Source organism: Anabrus simplex, chromosome 1 (genome assembly GCF_040414725.1).
Source record: "Anabrus simplex isolate iqAnaSimp1 chromosome 1, ASM4041472v1, whole genome shotgun sequence".
NCBI classification, from domain to species: Eukaryota; Metazoa; Arthropoda; class Insecta; order Orthoptera; family Tettigoniidae; genus Anabrus; species Anabrus simplex.
In genome coordinates this window covers 961,650,087-961,669,870 of record NC_090265.1, presented here as the reverse complement: position 1 = coordinate 961,669,870, position 19,784 = coordinate 961,650,087, and the positions used below count along the sequence as shown (strand labels likewise).

Sequence of the window (19,784 nt, the reverse complement as noted above, 5' to 3'; positions counted from 1 at the left end):
GTGCAGTTATTCTGAGGAAAGAATAACCTGTATCTTAGCAACCTCATTGTAAACAAAATCATAGCTGCCTCCACGTTAAGTGAAGAAGCGATTAGAAGAGAAATTTTAGAAGAGAGTGGCATTGATATAGAAATAAGCGATGAAGAATATAGTGAAATTGAAAGTAGTTAGTGTGAAGTGATGTGAGTGCTGGTAGGGGTGAACAAAGTGGTGTTTTGCTGTCAAATGTGTCACTGAATTTTAGGCCTACATCTGATGCCACACCAACGGCTTCTAATCATACTTTACACGATGAGGAATGGAACTGGGAGCACATAAGTAATACTCCAGAGTATCATGTCACATGAAAAGGAACACTGGTTTCCCATATCTGTGGATGAAATGAAGGCCAGATTACCTTGAAGTTGTAAAGTATGTTGGCAAGAAGTAGTTCAGACCCAATCTTCTTGTTGACTACAACTGTGAAATGGGTGGTGTTGATTCCCATGACCAGATACTTGCATCATTCCCTCTGATGAGGAAGTATAGAAAAGGATACAAAAAAATATACTTCTACAAGCTAGACACGACACTTCTGAATTCCAACATAATTCATCGCCTCCACAACCCTGACGAAAAGTGAGTAGGCTTTACCAGCTTCCGGATCAATTTGGCCAAACTTCAGTTGGCAAGTGTAACCTTGCCCGACTCTCCAAAACGAGGACGCCCGAGCCCTGGGGATACCACACAGAGACTTCAGAGGAGGCACAGGGGACACTTTCCAACCAAAATACCCCAACAACGAAGAAGGTTATCCCATCATGGAGATGCGAAGTCTGTGTGACATGGGGTCTGAGGAAGGAATCTTTATTTGAATGCCACCGGTGCAAGGTGGCGCTGCACGTAGATGACTGTTTTATGATCTACCATACACATAAAGACTTTACAAAGTATATCTGACAGTAGTTTGGATATTTCCTCTCATTAGGTTGCTGTAAAGCATACTTTTTTGGTGTCAGTGATAATATCATGTAAAGTAATGAAGGCATAAATAAGTTCAATTAAATGGTATGAGAATGGAGAATGGTTTAATATTTCCATATTTTCAGGAAGCAGTTCCTTAATCAAAGAAACTACAAAACATGCATATCGTCTTCGAACTAACTGCTCATTTTCTGTGGTGAGACTTCACTCCATCTTCATCTTTCCAATTTTACTTTCACCTAAGTAGCCCAGGGGCCTATTTCATAGTATTATAAGCTATTATTATAAGACTACTGAAAAATAAATCCGGTAGTTCACAAGAATTTAGTTTCATCAATAAATACAAAGTTTCTGTTTCATAAAAAACTAGCAGGCAAGCTCTGAATTCCAACATCATACACGGGTATATTAGCAGTGTTTTGTTTCACTGAACTACACCATTGTAAACAAATTTAGCAGTTTTATTTGTTATTCTATGAATGAATAATATAAGTAAAACAGAAATACTGTTTCAACAATTCTCTTCTCTTATAGCATACACTGATAACATAAGCATTATTTTCAATAGTTTGGTGAAGATGTTATGTGTAGTGCTTTATTTTTTTCTTACATACTGTCATTTCTCTAATGGCAGTGGATTTTTACTTTTGTGTGAGAATTAAGGAAGATAATGATTGGCATTAGCAACAGTAGTGAAGATGAGCAAGTAGGTGTAAGACAGCCAAGACATTTCAGGAATAGAACACCTTACAATCACTTGCAAGACACGTATGAGTATAATGAATGTTTTGGGCTAGATTTTGCAAAATTTACTTTTCTGTTGTATTAAAGTACCGTTCCAACAGAGCTAAGCTCTAACACCCCAAGAACACTGCAAATAGCATTGCATTGGCTACGAAGAGGAGCACAATATCACTATATTGGTGACATGCATGGTGTTTCTAAGGCTACTGTTTGTAGAACGATCAAAAACGTTGTGTGAGCCGTTAACACGCATATCCTACCTGATCTCGTCGCTGGCCTGATGATATTGGTCAAGTGTAGTCAATCAATTTAGTCAGCTAGCAGGCATGTCTCTTATTTGTGGGGCTGTGGATGGAACCCTAATTAATATGGATGTGCCACGAGATTTTGAACCTATCTACGTTGACAGACATGGAAATCATTCTATAAATGTGACTCTTGTTTCTGATGCTGGCCTTAAGCTTTATTATGCTATGCAAATTGGCCAGGCGGTGCAAGCGATGCCAGTTTTATGTAACAGTGGACTTTTTCACAGGATGGAAGAAGGATGACGATCATTTCCAGCATCGGTCCTTTTAGGTGACTCAATTTATAATCTCAAACTCCGGTTAATACCACCCATAATTAGAGATGAAGGCAACCAGGCTCAAAAAACCTTTCTACGAGCACATAAAAAGAGAATGTGGAGTGTGGAATCCATGTCTTAAAAGAGAAATTACCTTGTTTGAATTATTTCAGGCTTGAACCTGATTATGTATGCAATGTAGTTTTGTGCTGTGTTGCTCTCTGTAATCTAAAGATGAGAACTTCATCTACAACTAAATCACTAAATAAATCATTAACTGTCTCACTGACAACACTGGAATATTCATTTTCTCCTTCCAATGTTTTATTGCTGATGTCCGGCTCCATGGTTAAATGGTTAGCGTGCTGGCCTTTGGTCACAGGGGCCCCGGGTTCAATTCCCGGCATGGTCAGGAATTTTAACCGTAATTGGTTAATTTTGTTAATTTCGCTAGCACGGGGGCTGGGTGTATGTGTCGTCTTCATCATAATTTCATTTTCATCACGACACGCAGGTCGCCTACGGGTGTCAAGTCAAAAGACCTGCATCTGACGAGCTGAACTTGTCCACAGGCACTCCCGACTCTAAAAGCCATACGTCATTTCCATTTCACTACTGATATGATTAGTCAAATGGCAATGTGCCACTCCCAAGATTTGCTCCTTCTCCCAAACATTCCTAAAGCTTCCACACATATCCGTATAATAAAACATAGTAAGTTTCCATAAACATAGCAGAATACACCTAATATACGAATTTTACGGAGACTTCTAAAGTTTTTGACTACACAGATTTTGAGGTTAGACATATTCACTATAAGTATTTATGCAAATTTACAATGCATATTTACAGAGAAATCATATGTTAGACATACTTAACATTTAATAAAAGAATAGTTAAAATATATTAAACATAATAATTGAAGGTTTTACAAGAGTTAGGTTAGGTGTAGGACGGCATACATGCGACAACTGTCAAATCATACGTTTTATGAGTGGTTCATTTTAGCATCGATTTTATGAGTCCTATAATTTATCTATGAAACCAATTTAGGAACGCTACTGAAACAAGTTTTATAACTTCTAAATTTAAATTAGAAGCTTCTAACTTGATGAAACAAAAATCTTTTATTATAAGCTATTACAGTATTTACGCGAATAATCCCCGCCGTCGAATAATTCCCGCACCCTCATTTTAGGAAGGCACAATTTAAAAAAATAAATTAAATGAACTAAAATTCCTTCCATCAAAAGAGTATCGTAGGCATAAACAAACATTTTGTGTCACTCCGCGAGGTCCACGTAGTGTTTATGCAAATATGAACATGTAAATTTACGGATATAGCTGCTTTGCCTGAGATGATAATCCATGTCTAAAACACTTCTCACATGCGGTCTCTCTTTACTGGACAATAATACTACCGGTGGTGGATAATTCTTTTCGTGCAATGTAAACACTTAAAATAGACACACCAGCGAAATTAGATGTTAGTTTTGTGATACAGTAAAACCTGTTAATTCGAAGTCTTTGTAATACAGAAATCGGACTTCCAATTACGTGATATCGAATTAACCGCCATCTTATAATTCAGAAATGCCAACCCTCGCCAGTTTTCGCAGATTCCGTTTCTCCGCATACTGCCTGCTACGTGATATTGTGGCATTTCTTAAAACGCTGAATACAAAAGAATTACGATTTCACTCTATTTTCAACTATGAAACACGCTAGACACACACCAAAGTGAGTCAAAGTGCGGAAAGGTAACCCTGCACATTCCGGAAGACATGTTCTATCGTGACGCAGAGAAATTTTGAATTTAAATTTCTCTGTATAATACTATATTTTTTTTTTAAAAAAAAGTAATTTTACAATTTAAAATATGACATATGGGGACAGTTTTCTTCCATCTGCGGTTGCACAAAACATAGCTGTACACTCAGCATCGAAAACTAGGCAAGTCAGGAGCATGTTGGTAACCTTGGCGCAAATAAAACCCGCACCCCATTTCGTGCCACAAATTTTTTAAAAAATTATGTGGGGATTATTCGTTGAACACGGTTGTTGACTGGACATTTTTCCCAACAGCTCAATTTCTTCTCAGGGTATCTGATTGTCAAGTAAAATCTGGAGATTTTACACTAGGTTTCACTTTACGTGAGGTCGAAGAGAAAGGCGGTCCACGGTAAACTTATCTGCGGTCGTTTGATATAGGCATAATATCAATCATTTCTATTAACTAAGGTACCAACGACGTGAGGACTCAATATATTCAAATCAGGTATCCACCCATTCGTTAGTTCGCATATCTTACCAACTAACTTATCAACTATGTCAACACGAAAGAATTCATAACACACAAATTATAGAAAAGCACAATAATAGTATTTATTGAATAAACAGATGCCCTATGAATATGTAATCTGATTTGGGGTAGTATTTGGTCTGGCATATTTACAGGTAAAGTGCAGAGTCAGCGCTGGCTCGTAGAAAAAGAAAATAAATATAATGTTAAGTTATGTGCATCAGTTCCATCATGAATTCAAAATCGGATACTAATATTTACAATTAATCACTGGACTTATACGGTCCTCCTTGAAATCAAGTCCTTGAGACGACACCAATATCATTATGTTGTTAAGATTGCTTAGTTTCATTATAAACCTAGGCTAAATAGATCTGAATAGACGTACAGTTAATCTGAAGTGAATGTAAGATCAACAAATAGATCTAAGCTTGAAAATAATTCTGAATTATAACTTCGAACTATATATCTGAATTATATTTGAATTATAAATAATATTTAAATTATACGTTGCAAATCATAAATCTGAACTCACTTATTTGATCTTTCTTCTGTGTTGCGCATGGCTAACGACTTACGGACTAAGGCATTTCTCCCTAGTGCCTGTTAAATCTGGCTCCTAGCCTATCACCTCCCCAACCATTACTCATTGAAAGAATGTAAATTCCAACAAACTCCGTCTCAGGATAAATAAGCTATCTATCTAACTTCAACATAAATTTTTGGTCGACATACACACGTATTTGAGGCTCAATATGCCCTCTCTCAGTTATATTCCATAACATTTGTCGTTTAGGCAAGTTACTGAATTCATATGCGCAGTCGTAATGTAAATAATATGTATTTGTACTTGGGAATATATTACCGCATTTATAGGTATCATGAATGCATTTGGTCAAGATCACCGTTATAAAACATATCATAATATTCTCGTAATTGGAACAATGCATCTACAATTGACATATAATCCCGTCATAAATTCAATTCTACTTCAATGAATTCCATCCATACCTTGGTTTAGCTCATCTCGGCGGTGTGGTCAATTTCACGTACCTGTATCCTTTCACATAATTCCTTCCCTATTATAAGTGTGGCATGGCATATCCTAAGCTGCAGGCACTCCTTGGCCTCTACGTAATACATTAATAAACCTTCGCATTTCATATACAACAACATACTTCGTCGAGTTACCACTATTGTAACCATATTTCCACATTCACTTAACATCTTAATTATCATAGCCTCCATAACAACATGTCGCAATTATATTCACTTTACCATGTCAAAATGCCACAATTCCTTTCTCATAAACGCATTTCAATATCGCTATTTATCATAACCCTAAAGCTGAGTTCAATGCACTTATTACGAAGCAAAGAGTACGTGATTCTATGCATTCATTACCACCGCGCATACCAAACGTGACGTAGACATATAGCATAACCAGTATAAATTCATTGCAATTCCTCAATGTGTCATTACTATCAGCTGTTATTAAAGACACTTCTTTCAACTTGTAGTTACTCACGAGTTATTCTGACCAATATGCGGTGATGTATATATATAACATACAAGAATCTTATTCTACACTGCTTAATCGTATTACTATGGACTTAAATATCTCACACATCACTTTCATTATTCACTTGCACTTTAAATTCCACGGTTTCTATAACCAACTTATCGGCACATGCCAAAAGCACCTGTGTACGCGAACCAAAAACTATGTAATTAAATAATGTAAATGACTTAGCTCGCTTATCGCTACATCTGGTCCAGCTGTTCCGCCTCCACTCGGATGTAGTTGGCTTTGCGGTCAGGTCATGGGTTGGTTGTCTGGTAGGTCCTCGGCCTCCTCATCATGAGTTGGTCAACTGGTTTCCCATTGCCTTCCTCATCATGGGTTGGTCGCCTGGTTTCCCATTGTCTTCCTCATCATGGGTTGGTCGTCTGGTTTCCCATTGCCTTCCTCATCATGGGTTGGTCTTCCGGTAAGGATGTACTGCTCCCCAGCTTGGTCCATCATGCGTATTTAGCAAGCCATCATCATGCTACTTCTGTTGGCAACAAAAATGCAGATTTCAGAGCAGTAAATAGCCATTGTATGATCCATTCGAGGATAATAATTCCTCAACTGTTATTTCTTTTTGCTGCTCTCAGAGGTGAATTTAATTTTGTCGGGTTTAAGTTCTGCGTATACATCTATATCAGCTGCTTCTTGCAAATGTCGAAAAATTGTTCTTCTCTTGAAACAAGACCAAGGTAGTCTTCTTCCCGTAAGAGAATCTTTCTCCTAGGTTTCACTTGCTTCTTCCTTGTAGAATGTAGCTCAGTTGCTGTCGAGATCCTCCCACGCGTATTTCGTCGTATCTCGCTTATTTTTATCAGCTCTTCTTTGTCGGCTGGTGAATTACGTCGTTTCTTTTACTACGACGATCCCTTTTTCTCAAGTACCTCTACTAGATCTTTCAGTCTTCTTCAAATTACGTAGCGCGTTCGCCAATTGCGTCTTCACTCTCCGATGAAAATTTTTAAGATGGAGTTTTTTTTAACAATCGGTTGTCTTCTATTTTTTTTGTAAAACAATTCACTTGACAGTCCACTGTCCGTAGTGCCTTCAATATTTGACCGTTCCATGACGTGTATGGCCTTATAAAATATCGCATTAGATATCTATTCCTTGCATGTTATAGATCAGATGGGCCATACCTTCACTCGGCGCCATTTTGAAAGCTGTCTACGAGATGTAAATGGGCACATCGTGTAAATACAGTATTATAAGCAAGTGTCTTATAACATGTGTTTAACATTTATGAAACAGGTCCCAGGTATGGTTTAGGGTTAAGATGGTTTTCTAAGTTACTACTCGTATAATCAAATTTAAATGTAGGCAATACAGCAGTTTTTCCCAATGATTCAATCAATAATAATTGTAAGTCGGCTAAGAGTTTAGCCTCTTCAGGGACATCGGCACCTTTGATGCCATTAAACTTCTGTGTATTTTAAATGGTACTCCAATGCTCAGAGTGCACAGATGTGGCCTTTAAGATCCATTGGGTTGGCAGCAACAGAGTTTCTTACCCATAAAGCGGCACTTTGTTCACAGCTGTTATGTTCGTTATGGAAGGTGAATGCTTCATCCTGCTGTGATAATTTGATATATTGGTAAGTGATTTCGTTATGTTATAATAAATTTCGAACACTGACAATTTTTAATATGGTAAACGACAATCTGAAGATAATAGTTTTTTTGTGCTTTTATGAAATCATGTGTGAAAATCAATAATATACAAATGGCCTCACATGTGCCTAATGCGCAAATGTGGCACTCATTATGTTATAACAATCTCACACTTTTTACTTGTAGAAATTGCCTTTTATTGAACTGAATGGGCATTGCTCTTCTTTATAGGTTAATACGAGTCGAATATGAAGTGGAGAGGATATTCTTCATATTCTGGGCACTCTTCAGGACGTCCCAAATGACTGACTGATGTTTGTTGTTTAAAGGGGCCTAACATCGAGGTCATCGGCCCCTAATGGTACGAAATGAGACGAAATGAAATGACTTAAAAGTTTAAAATCCTTCACTGACCAGAATTCAAAGCATGAGGACGAAGAATGAATGGATGGATGGATATGAATTTAAAACGATCAGTGGATCCGACCCACAGTGCCTCACATGCACAGAAGCTGGCACAAAACAATAGTATTACTGACTATGGGACCGCTTCTATAGCACGATGCTGAATCGATTATGCTTATAGTCGAAACGGGTCCAAAATCCAGGTCATCGGCCCCTCATAATGGTATTTATCACTAGGAAAGTAGAAACATGCTATGTGTAATGTTGCGGTACTAATCAAAAGTAGCGGAGACTCACATGTAACACAGACCTATGGTGTTTTGAACATTGCGGCGCTATTTACAGGCAACGTAAACCTATGGCGTTCCTCAGATAAGTGGACTAACCAAAGGGGCTCGTACTATCCCGTGGAATTCCTCACACAGTGTGCAATTATTGCCTTTAATGCATGTTTTGGTACATTATGAACATAGTTGTATGAAATTATCCTTTTTATGAACGTTGTAATTTTTTAATTACCAGACGAACGTACCATAGCTGAGATATTAACCTGCCTTGATGGTTCAGATATTGACTTATCTGACCTTGATGATGAGCAAATGAGCAATACCACAAATTTGCCTTTTATACCACAACCAGCTGTTCATTGCGAATCTAGTGAGAGCTCCACTGAAGAAGTAAGTTACTTTCTTGATAGATTAAATTATACATAATTGATGTCTTGATCGAAACATTTTGCTCCTCGAAGACAACATTTAAAAGCTAAGTAAAATGGTTTTACTTTTTCAAGGACGAAGATCCTTATGGAGTGCCAGATTCAACCTCAACCAATGGTAGTAGAGAGACTTGGTGTCGCAGAGCTTTTCACCCACCTGCCCCTCCCACAATTGTTCCATATGACACGGTAGATAGTGAAGATTGGGATGAACTTAAATACTTTCTTCAATATATTGATGAACCTCTATTTCAACTGCTAGCTGCTAAAACTAACCAAACATCTATTTCTGTGAACAGCACATCAATATCTACATCAGCTAGTGAAATCAAAACTTGGCTTGGGATATTGATGGTAATGGCTTGCCTGCAATATCCCAGTATACGTATGTACTGGCAACGTCAGTACAGGATACCCGTCGTTTGTAATGCAATGTCAAGAGATAGATATTTCAAAATCAGGTCTTCCCTGAAAGTTGTCTTCAATAACGAAATATCTCAAGATGTCAGGGATACCGACAGGCTGTGGAAAGTCCGTCCACTACCTGAACATGTTAGACAAGGGTGTTTGCAGCAGCCCCGTTCACAGAATTTGGCAGTAGATGAAATGATTGTGCCCTTCGAAGGACACTGCAGTTTCAAGCAGTATGTGAAGGGAAAACCAAATCCAGTAGGATTAAAGGTATCTGTCTTGGCAAGTCCAAACGGCATAGTATGCGATTTTTTGTGTTAAAAGGGTAAAACAACATTTTCTGATGAGCTGAAGTCCTGTGGTCTTGGCGAGGAAGCTGTTTTAACACTTGTTCAAAATTTGCATTCCGGACACTTGATTTATCACGTTCAACACTTCCACAACTACAGAGAGTTACAATAATTGAAAATCTTCCACCTTTTTGATACTTATTATTTGCTTTTTAGCAAATTATTATTTGTAAACAGTACATGTTTCGTTCTCACTTGGGAACATTTTCAGCTGTTGTTAAGCTTAGGTGAATCGCTAAGTTTCTGAACACATTATTTGCAATTATATTGATCCTCTTAAAGACTACTTGAATACCAATTATATTAAAATGATGTTAAAACAATGTGGGGGTTAATGGGTTAATGAAATGAGACTGGATGATTACATAGTTGGTCAGCTTAAAAACTATATCTATTCATTGGAATAGTTGTTAAAAGTTTCACTTTGTTACAATAAAATGTCTGTCTGTCTTCCGGTTAAAAGGTTTTAGAAATGATTGGCTTCATGACACTGTTCAAATTGTTGTTGAATGTTTTTTCTTTCACTCCTTCCAGGTTGGCTGTTATTTATTATGAGCTTGCTTATTATGCCCTAAATTGAGTCTAATGCAGAACTTTGAAGCTGATTGCTGGTCCAAACAACGGAACACACACACCATTACTATACTAGACGTAAAGCAGCATCAAACGTTCCCCCTCCAGGGTTACAGTAGAATTGGAGTCTAACAACAGTAAGAAATTGAGACGAAGCTCCCTTCCCAAAAATTGACCAGCAATCAGCTTCAAAGTTCTGCATTAGACTCAATTTAGGGCATAATAAGCAAGCTCATAATAAATAACAGCCTACTTGGAAGGAGTGAAAGAAAAAACATTCAACAACAATTTGAACAGTGTCATGAAGCCAATCATTTCTAAAACCTTTTAACCGGAAGACAAACAGACATTTTATTGTAACAAAGTGAAACTTTTAACAACTATTCCAATGAATAGATATAGTTTTTATGCTGACCAACTATGTAATCATCTAGTCTCATTTCATTAACCCATTAACCCCCACATTGTTTTAACATCATTTTAATTTAATCTGTATTCAAGTAGTCTTTAAGAGGATCAATGTACTTGAAAATAACGTGTTCAGAAACTTAGCGATTCACCTAAGCTTAACAACAGCTGAAGATATTCCCAAGTGAGAACGAAACATGTACTGTTTACAAATAATAATTTGCTAAAAAGCAAATAAAAAGTATCAAAAAGGTGGAAGATTTTCAATTATTGTAACTCTCTGTGATTAGAATTTGATACAGAAAATGAAGCTGAATACTTGCAATCTCCACAACTAGCCGACCAACTTTTTGAACGTGGCTTCAGGTCGACTGTTACTGTGATGAACCATAGACTTCCTAAGTCGGTTAGGCTAAAATCCGACAAAGACCTGGCTAAAGAAGGAAGAGGTTCAAGTGATACCCTCGTTAAAGTTGACCAGAAACTGGCAGTCGCGAAGTGGATGGACAACAAAAGTGTTATTCTTTTATCGAACCACTTCGCTGTTGATCCTTCAGACACTTGTAGGAGATGGTCATAAAAGGAAGGAAAATTTATAGATGTAGAAAGGCCTGCTATTGTTGGTGAATATAATAGCAATATGGGAGGAGTTGACTTAGCCGACCGAATGAACTCGTATTGCCCAATGAGTGCACGTACGAAAAAGTGGACAATACGCGCAATGCTACATTTTACGGACATGGCTGTAAGCAACGCTTGGTTGCAATACCGAAGTGATCTTCAGGAAAGGAATGTACCGAATAAATCAATACAGCAGTTGCGTGCATTCAAAATGTGTTTGGGAGAGAAATTAATCCTTGAGGGTAGTCACGGAGGAAACGAAAGTAGTAGTAGTGATGAAAATTCAACAGTTGAAGTGTCATTAAAAAGGCAGAGACCGACAGTTGTTCCTGTTCCACCAGAGTACAAACGTAAGAGAAGTGCACTTCATTTGCCTGAAATTTAAAAACTGTAAAGTTTTCAGAAGTGTAGACTTCCAGGTTGCAGGAAACTGTGCCGTGCCAAATGTGTAGATTGCAATGTGTTTCTCTGTCTAAATGCAGAACAGAATTGCTTTACAGATTTTAACAAGTAAAACAATCTGAGTGAAAAACTTGTGTACAAAACAAAATTTGATAAATTTTGAAAAAAATCTATATTTAATTACTAATTAATCAACATGTAATCATTTTAATTAGTTAATTAGGTAGTTTATATATCAGCCAGAAGTGTGAAATAACACATTGAAAACTTAAACGTTAAACCAAATCAGTGTAATGAATATCTAAGCCCGTCATTGATTTTCAGTGTATTTGCAGATGATGTTGCAATCTGGAGTGACTCAGAAGAGGAATTGGGAGAGAGAATACAAAGCTGGAATGAGGAGTTTAAGAAATATGGTTTAAACATCAGCAAGACCAAGACGGTAGGGATGAAAGTGTATGGGGAAGGAGCAGAACCAATAGTCATGTTAAATGAAGCTCAACTGGACAGCGTTACAGTTTTCAAATACTTGGGTAGCGTTATATCAAATGACAACCTAGCAAAACATGAGGTGAACAATCGAATCAATAAGGCAACACAATTTTACCACCAGGTAAGACACCTGCTGTGGGATGAGCAAATACCCATGAAAACAAAAATGACATTGTACAAGTCCTATTATACACCAATTCTTACATACAGTCTCGAAACCACAACACTAACCAATAGAGATAATTCCAAACTTTAGGCAGCTGAAATGAAATTCCTACGCACTATGATCCAGAAAACCAGGAAAGACAAGATTAGGAATGAGAAAATTAGAGAAGAAGTAGGAATAGATGATTCTCTCCTCAATAAGATTCAGATATCAAGACTGAAGTGGTTTGGTCACATGAAGAGGATGCCAGTAAACAGAACTGCAAGGAAGGAATTTGACAGAAAGGTAGAAGGAAGCCGACCCGTGGGAAGGCCACGTAGGAAATGGATAGATTTAGTTAAGAGCGATGTACTGCTGAGAGGTCATGATTGGGACAAGATGGTGGAGGAAGAATGGTACAAGAACAGGATGAGATGGAGGAGGCTCATATACCACACCCGGGAAACTGGAGATGGTTTAGGATGATGATGATGAGGTATGTATGGCTTGAGTCCTGAGGTATATTATACTATACCTATGATTTTGAGCAAGTTAGTAAATATTTTTTTTAAAGATGCCTATTCTGTGTTATTTAACTCTTTCCTTAACCCCAGAACCTAGTTTAAGTCAAATCTTGCAAAAATCTAAGTCCCGGGTCTCAAGAGGTTAAATTTAGTTTTACGTACAGTTCCTAAGTGATCACAAGACAGATGTATGAGAGCACACAAATAATGCTAATGATCCTTCAGCAGAGGTGGTTTCACTACATTTTGTAACTTAAAAAAATTCAGAATTCATCTCATTTTGGCTGGATTACAATTGCATTGGCAGCCTGTCTATGTTTTTTTTTTTAGTAAATCACGCATGCCGAGCCACAAGTGAACAATGGCAGTACTTACAGAACGCCTTTGTACGGTCCCCTGGGATTTCGATAATCCTTTCACAAGAATCTCCTATTTCAACCACTTTATCTAAACTTCTGCACACAACTTTCCATATTTTACACGCTAATACATATATGCTATAAAAACACTAATATTAAAGCGTGAACAGTATTTACCGTCACCACATATATGTACTTTCTACCATTCTCAAGCTGGAACCGCTTAACTAGTATTACTATGACGCACTGAAGTGTTCCTTCTTTCTTATCTTCAAGGAAACCCCCTATATATCAGCTCAGCCAACAGTTCAGGTCTTTTCCGGCTCACTGGTATCATGACTGTCAATGTCAAGAACTTGAATTTGAACGATTACATTATTACATCCTCTATCATACTGCATAAAAATTTAATTGGAAAAAACACCAAAATACACACTGACATAAGCATCAGAAAGACTAAATTTGGTGGGGAAAACACCGCGCTGGCAACATTGGTGCTGACAGCGACAAACAAGATCAAGAGTGCATTATTTTATAGGGATTTGGTTCCATTATATTACAATGTATTCAGGTATGTTGCCCAAATCAAATAATGCTCACATCTTATTCATTCCGTAGTGAGTTATTTATATGTTCATATTTCATATTTTATGTATCCATGGTGAAGCTTTTTTGCCACGAAATAATATACAGTGCCTTTTTGCATTTTATTTTGGTGCCTAACATCTGCTCCCTGATCATTAAAATCAAGTCTTGATTCACACTTTGTTACCTCCTGCAGTTTGTGTAGTAGAGCATCCCTCTTCCATTTGTGGGGTAAACATATTCCCTAAGCTTCCTAAATGTAAGCAAGCTGCACAGAATGCTGAAATACCACATTTGTAGTAAGTTTTCTTAGATAAAACTGACAGATGAGTGAACGTATAAATATTGCACCAACATGGCTGCATGTAAACAGTTGAGCAAAGAGGATATTAATTACAAATTAGATCAATAAATTGATGCATGCAATGATATTGAGTTTGAAATTGCTGTGAGGATAATGAAAGTGGAATTGAACCTGAAGGAAATCAAAATACATTGCGAACGACAGAGATGCTCATTCAGGTAGGTCTACTGTCCCGTTAAAATATTCGGCTTACTTGGGCAAAATGATATCAGTCACCATTTTTCTTGACACGGCATAAGCCCAAAAGCCCATATCATGTCTACAAGTATGAGCTGTGAAAGCATCAATGTTAACAAACAACATCAGTTTCAATCATCCAGTGGACTGTGGACTTGTACATAATCTTCCAACTACTGCCAACATTTCTTCCAAGCTCATTCAGTAGAATAGGCCTATAGTTTGTAATTTGTATTTCTGAGAGGCAGTGGCAAAATTTGATACATTTCTTTAGTGGTTTTTTATAAAATAAATTAGTTAGCAAATGTACTCCACAACTACCCCTGACAAGCAAATTATTACTCCATGTTTTGCCAGATAGTGAGTCAAAGAATGTCCATGGGAAAAAGTTAAAGCAAATTAAATTTCTAAAAAAGGAAACTGAAGGACTGTATGATGCTAAGTATGTTTTCCTGAAAAGTCTCACTTAGTCATCACATTCTGAAGATTTTAGAACAAATAGCTTTATGTACACAATACTTAACAGTAAAGTAAAAGAAATATGAAATGGCTCTCTTACCAGGTCATAACCCATGTTCTCCATTGGAGGCATAGTTTCATCCGCTACTGGTTGCGGTTCGGGGACAGGCGTTGAAACAGAGGCTGGTTGTTCTAGTGGGAGTGGAGTCTGTGGAGGAGCAATCGGTGTCATCGGTGGAACAAGTGACTGTTCATGTTGTTCCAGTAACGAGTGTACCTGAAATAGAAAAATTAGCTGAGCTATTTGTATCTAATAGATAACGCAAAGGAATGACCTGGATCTGTCTTCCGTAACTACTACTGGAAGGGTTTACAACTGTTTATTATATCCATACAACCATCCCACACACCTGACCTTTTGTAGGCTTTAATCTCATTAAACAATATATATTCAGCTAAAAAAATGAACCATTACAGGACCTTCTGAGACTAGGAAATAATGAGAATACAAGAACACATCACCAGGTATATTATCAACAAATTTCCCACAATGTTCAAGGATTGGCAAAGAAATGACTGACATATCTTAGATGTCAAGCTTCCATGCTCAGTTGAATTTTTTAGTTCTTCTTCCAAGTGCACCTTGTGTTCACTTTGCCAACATTTCAGATACATTGCAGTATTCATTGTCAAGGCAAATGAAGCACCCCTACTTGATCCCAGGTAATCAGTCTTCCCAGACAGCTAAAATCATCTACAAAAGTAGTTGTTGTGCCACACTTTCAAATAATTTTCTCATCCTCCAGTTGACTTAAGTCCCCACGGGACCTCAAGAAACATCTGGAAACACATGTGTCACTCAGAAGACAGCTGGAAGTTACCATTGCTGTTACACAACTTGAGGGTTTGTCCTGTATTTTATGCTCTGACCTGCATATTGTAATCTGTGTATAATAGGCATCCAACAATTGTTGATTTTGTAGCCTTCCTCTAAATTCACATCATTCGGGTGTTTCATAACTTCTATAGCTTCTCGGATATTTCTTTTGAGATTCCAGGGAATAGGTGCTAATATCCTGGATCTGTGAAATGAAATTTTGTGCCGTGTTTTGAGGGAATGCTTGGCTACAGATGAAACTTCCCTGTCTCAGGAGAAACCCACACACACAGATAGGTACCAGCACGCCTCTTCTCACAACCACCTGTCACAAAAACAAGCTGTCCTAAAATCACTTATTAATAGGACCATAGCAATACTGGATGCAGAACACCTTGCAGAAGAGAAAGAAAACCTCACAGGAACACTCAGATAAAATATATAACTGTTAAACAACATTTCGAGATTTTAGAAATTTAGAACAAAATAAAGAAAAGATCACAGTGTAAAAGAACACAGGAGGAGGAATCTATAAGTCCGAAGACAGCAATATTTCCATAGATCAGAAACAAAACAGACATGATTGGGAAGATAGAGATCGGGCCAGCTAAGGGGAAGTGTGCGAGTGAGAAAGCAGAGCCGTGGGAGCGGGAACGCCGACTTCCCCTTCTCGCTCAGTGTTGTGGCGACGTACAGTTGACCCGAAATATTTGTTATTACTGGCATGTAACATTCTGCAGATTTTCAGTTTGGAGAATTCCCTTCCAGCTGTAAATTACAGACATACCTAGCCGAAATGAGTTTATTTTGAAGTGTTACAGATGATAGATAGATTTAAGGAGTTAGAAGATAATTTAACCTCTTATTACAGTAGCTGTCAAAATCGTTTTCGTGTATCAATTTGTGTAGTCATTACTTTAAATTATAATTTGATGTAAAATTAACTCCGGTCTAGAAAGCCAAGAATAACGGCCGAGAGGAAGCGTCGTGCTGACCACACGACACCTCGTAATCTGCAGACCTTCGGGCTGAGCAGCGGTCGCTTGGTAGGCCAAGGCCCTTCAAGGGCTGTAGTGCCATGGGGTTTGGTTTGGTTTGGTAAAATTAACTTTACAATGCTGTAGATGTACAGTGTAGAATATGGTTTGCTATAACAGCAGACTTCATATCCTGAGCCACGTCATGTAAAATAAGCCGATAATAATAATAAGAATAATCATATTCATCAAGAATGAAACACACTACAAGTAAATTTAAAAATACTATGTGAAAAACTAGGATAAATTTTACGGTCATCTTCTCCTCAGAACTAACTCTAATAGATTAACTGAACAAATCTTTCACTTCTTCCGTAACTGCAGAACAAAACCGAACTGGTTTAAAGAAACTGAAAAAGACCTAGTAGAATTAAAAATAACGGAAAATTCGCTATTCGGTCGAACAGCTAAAGTAATAAGTAAAGAAGAAAATAAGGTTCTAAAACAAAGCTACAGTAAATGCCAAATGTATTATCTTGGAAGACGAGAGGAAACGAAGATCAGAAAAACTGAAGAAATACTGGGCACTAAGAAAAGGACACCACACCGAGAAAGGATTGATTCAACATACCCCAAAAGAGGGTGAAACAAAATAATAAATAATAATAATAATAATAATAATAATAATAATAATAATAATAATAATAATAATAATAATAACTTTTGCTGTAAGGCGAGAAAGCAGTATTAGACTATATGATCGTTTGTCCCTAGCTCCTTAATGCCAAGATTTTGTTGCTCTTTTGTAAAATAAGAAATGTAACTTAACGATATGACATATATAACGATTTAAGTTAATGGTTCTCAGGTACAGAAACAAAATATAATTCATAAAAAGAAACACCATAAAGGGTCTACATATGCTGAGTAAAAGGGAACAACGTATGTATACAAAGATAACAAATGACACTTGAAATAATAAATAAAATAATGACACTATGTAAAAAAAAAATGAGCACAAACTTGTTTCATAATTTCCTTTACAGCTCTTCAATTCCACAGAGTCCTCTGTCATGACTTTTGCCATCTTCATCGGATGATGTGTCGCCGGCTCCCAGCTGGATCACTAAGGACTCTATAATGTCTTCAAGAGGTTCCTCATCCCGCATGAAGTCTTTCTCCACCTTCTTTTTGTGTTCACATTTATGCTTCCAGTCTTTGGCGGATACAGATGCAAATTTCTGTCTAGCAAGTTACTCTACATCGTCAATAGTGAAGGTGACGTTGTGAGAAGCTGCCCAGTTCTTCACTTCTGCCTACATTATTTCAATACTGTTTAATTCAGGGTGATACGGGGGACAGTGTCCATACTGTTCCATGAGTTCATCTAGGACGTAGGGTTTATGTGCCGGCTTGTGCAATTTGATCGTGTTTGTACATCGTCTCATGGTGTGGAATGTTCCTATTCACTAGCCAGTTTCCGTGAGCTGAAGGTTGGAGCACGATCTACTTGCTTGATGTGATATGACGCATTGTCAATCACGAGAACACTGCAAGGTGGAAGATTAGGAATAAGCATATCTTTTACCCACTAAAAAAAATTGTTGCTACTCATGTCATCATGGTAGTCGCCACTCTTGCTGCCAGACTTCCAGATTAGCAGACAATTCTTGATAAAAACCCATTTCCCTGCCAGCATGCACAACTATAAGACTTTTTATTTTGAAATGGGCGCTGATATACCGGATACTGAATTATCAGACCAGCCTTTGCTGGATCCATGGGACCTATGCATATAGGTTTCATCCGTGTACACAGTAGGCCTACCCTCTGCCCGATATTGGGCATTTTTTCAAAATAAACAAATATTTTGTATGTTATATCATGGTTTTCCATTAGGATGCGCTTGTTACTGTTAGTTTTTTCCCATCGATATCCTAATGATCGTGGGATTCGGATCACACTAGTATTGGATCCTTTGAACTTTAAGCCTTTCTCTAACTTTGCACAAATTTTTGAAACTGTAGGTAAACATTTTTCAACGAAATAAAAATTGTTAACAATACGACGTACGGCTCCTTCGTCAAAGTCGTCCAGTGTAGTAACATTCTTTGTGCGCATTGTTTTATTGTTTGGTGTTTCAAACAGACTATCCACAGGTTTTCCTAATTCTATCGCTTTTCGTTTTTAGCTCTTAATCCGTGCCACAGAAGTTTCTGACACTCCAACAGCTGCTGATACTCTTTCCTGCACTTGCTTACAATTTATCACTAACTTTTCTTCCATTGCCTCCCTCTTTGGCACCTTACAATGCAGGCTACTTTTAACGCCTTCCGTACTGTCATAGATAGGCCTAACGTACACCACCACTAACCACAGTTACTACAGAACGAGGAATAAGAAAGCAGCGTGCGACAGCTGAGTGTAAACTTATGCACTGAACTGTCCCTGTAGCAGGAGCTCTGCTAGGAGGGGAAGCGCTACGCTGGATCGTACAAAGTGCGCATGCACGACCAAACATCTTTCTACCTCGCCCGATCTTTACTAAATTACAATGACATCAAGACCCTTAACAAACCACACCAGAAGTTAACCCGTTATCTGCCACCAGTCAAAGACATAACAGAATTCCAGGCCCCTGGAATCTACCACATTGAATTTATCTACCTGGTAAGCAGGCAAAAAGCAAAGTCCGATTTCTACCCAACTTAAAGAACACATCTGTGACACCAAGAATCAAGACCCGAAATTTCATTTCACATAACCAAGATTTAGCAGGTATGTCCTGGAATGATATCGACATGATTCCCATAGGGAACCTGAAATATTTGTCCTGAATTAGTAAATTCATAATTTTAATATAAGAGGTCCATTATTGGAAATTATAAATTTTCCAGCTAACTCATTCTTAGTTGCCAGCATTTCGTCTCAGTGTGCCAATCTTGGTCCATCAGTAGGTAACGAGCATATCTACCACGTCATATGGCTAGTGCATATACAGTAGTGGAATCTTGAAAGAAAAATCTGACAAGCTATAGAAATTAAGGAACACCCAAACCATATGAATTTTGAGGAAGGCTAGAACATCAGCAATTCTTGGATGCCAGTTATACACGATTATAATATACAGGTCAGAGCATGAAAATACTGGACAAACCCTCAAGTTACGTAAAAACCAATGGTAA

General features: G+C 37.7%; 1 protein-coding gene across 2 annotated transcripts in view; it reads right to left on the bottom strand.

The window, feature by feature from the left end:
* Positions 1-19,784, bottom strand: part of vtd (RAD21 cohesin complex component verthandi) — a 188,814-nt gene that overhangs the window by 27,120 nt on the left and 141,910 nt on the right. For both annotated transcript variants that reach the window (XM_067136760.2, XM_067136761.2), the window contains exon 11: positions 14,846-15,022. In XM_067136760.2, coding sequence (XP_066992861.2) covers positions 14,846-15,022 — 177 coding nt within the window. The remainder of the gene's footprint in view (positions 1-14,845; positions 15,023-19,784) is intronic.